Source organism: Xenopus laevis, chromosome 7L (assembly GCF_017654675.1).
Source record: "Xenopus laevis strain J_2021 chromosome 7L, Xenopus_laevis_v10.1, whole genome shotgun sequence".
NCBI lineage: Eukaryota > Metazoa > Chordata > Amphibia > Anura > Pipidae > Xenopus > Xenopus laevis.
This window is the reverse complement of record NC_054383.1, coordinates 133,998,495-134,000,551: the sequence shown is the minus strand read 5'-3', so window position 1 is coordinate 134,000,551 and position 2,057 is coordinate 133,998,495. Positions and strand designations below refer to the sequence as shown.

Genomic DNA, 2,057 nt, shown 5'->3' with positions numbered 1-2,057 from the left:
CAGTATTGCAACGCGTTTCGCAGGCATTTCCTGCTTTATCAGGCAATATGGAACAGGAACAAAAACAACTAAAAAAAAAACACAGAGACAGGCAAATTTGTAAAATATTATTGTATACAGCTGTTCGGATTATGGGAAAGTGTGGATACTAAGTGATGCCCTTGGGCCAAGTATATGGGGGGGAGGGGAAACAAGGGGAGGAGAAATAGTTCACAGCATGGGGAAACAAGTGCTGATGGACATGGGGGATAGGCTACTAGTATAGATTATCTAAATTGGAAACCAAGTATCTTGGTGGGAGACATAATAGGAGACATACAATAGTAACATAATAAAGAACGTGACCTAGGGTATATTTAAAGCCAGGGGATGTAGCACAGATGTCTAAACCAACAAAAGAAATCAATGAAATTAAGATAAAGTGAAAAAAACTTACCAGTGTCTTTATATAAACACGCCAGGCGCCTCTGCGCCTCAAGCAGCACAGAGGCGCCTGGCGTGTTTATATAAAGACACTGGTAAGTTGTGGTTTTTTTTTTAGTTGTTTTTGTTCCTGCTCCATATTGACTGATGAAGCAGGAAATGCCTGCGAAACGCGTTGCAATACTGTTTTGTGAATAAACTATTATTGAAAATTACCACTTTCGTTGGTGTCTGCTTGGAGGAGGTAAGTTCATTACTACCTCCTCTGAATTACCCATTGGGTTTTTAAGTGCTTTTAGCTATTTTTATCCTTTTAGCGCCTCTGTTTTGTCTTGCTACTGTGTCGAGTCCACCCCGAGTGGAGGGGTATCGTCCCCGTGTTCTTCTTCTACAGAGAGCGACGTCTTATTCCTGAGTGGGGTCAGGATAATCTCCCCACCTGCCTAAACAGTGGTTGCCTATCGGTAACCCTGGTTTGTGAGTATTAACTTGTTTACTCTACCATTACTCCTTGTAAAAACATATTACACTATTGGGGCTCTTGGTGTTCCTTTTTGTCGCCTTTTTAAATTGGCCCAGATAAGCCAGCAGCACAACTGTGCAATTCTTTTCCAGGTGATACAATATTGCAAGTAAGTAAAAAGGTGCCTCTGTAATTGCTGTGCTTGCCCTGTCTCTTGACTTTCTGCCGCCCTGTCTCTTGACTTTCTGCCGCCCTGTCTCTTTACTTTCTGACAGTTTAGGTAGACAAGACACAAGGCTGCTGCCACTTTACATTAACCCCCACAACAGCTCTTTCCACTCAAAAACATACATGGAATCTGGCATGCATTACATTCATTTATACTGCGTCATTTATGACTTTAAGGGGTGGGTAATAATTACAGGGAGGGGGAGGGGCCTCAGGGGAGTATTAAAGCAAGTTATTCTTGTAATATTGTTATTATAAGGAATCTGTTGAGGCTCCGCTGGTTTTCCTGTCCAGCAACATTCAATTACACTTTGCTGATATGTTAATAGACTGTGTACGGCTCCCGGGGCTGCAGAAATCCTCTTGTTTGTGTTACAGGAATCGTTTCATAGCAGCGGAGGAGAGATTCGGGGAAGCTGCTGACATTTTGTCGATACAGCCTGCAGCATTACTCACACAAGAGGAAGAGCTGCAGATCAGGTAAGGAGACTTGTTATTCAGCAGCATTTTAAGCTGAATAACCTCCCCTTAAATATAAGTGTCACATCAGGAGACACGATACATAATCTTTCTACACCTTCAAACTAACAAAAGGCAAAACTTTTGTAACTAACAAAGCAGCGAACATCGCGCCCGACTAACATGCAAATAAAGCACAAGGAATCCAATAACTGTCAATGAATAATGTAAAAAATACTTGATCTAGCAGTGTGACTAGCGGTTATAGGGGTTGTTCATCTTTAAATTAACTGTTAGTATGATGTAGAGAGGGATATTCTGAGACAATTTGTAATTGGTTTTCATTTTTAATTATTTGTGTTTTTTTTTTACTTATTTAGTTTTTTATTCAGCAGCTCTCCAGTTTGCAATTTCAGCTGCCTGGTTCCTACGGTCCAAATTCCCCTAGCAACCATGCACTGATTTCAATATGAATAGGAGAGGC

The 2,057-nt window shown here is 41.1% G+C and overlaps 1 protein-coding gene across 2 annotated transcripts in view; it reads left to right on the top strand.

Moving 5' to 3' along the window:
- Positions 1 to 1,336: 1,336 nt before the first annotated feature.
- LOC108696892 overlaps positions 1,337 to 2,057 on the top strand; it is a 14,440-nt gene continuing 13,719 nt past the window's right edge. For both annotated transcript variants that reach the window (XM_018226587.2, XM_018226586.2), the window contains exon 1: positions 1,337 to 1,594. In XM_018226587.2, the coding sequence (XP_018082076.1) occupies positions 1,434 to 1,594 (161 nt within the window). In that variant the 5' untranslated portion in view covers positions 1,337 to 1,433. The remainder of the gene's footprint in view (positions 1,595 to 2,057) is intronic.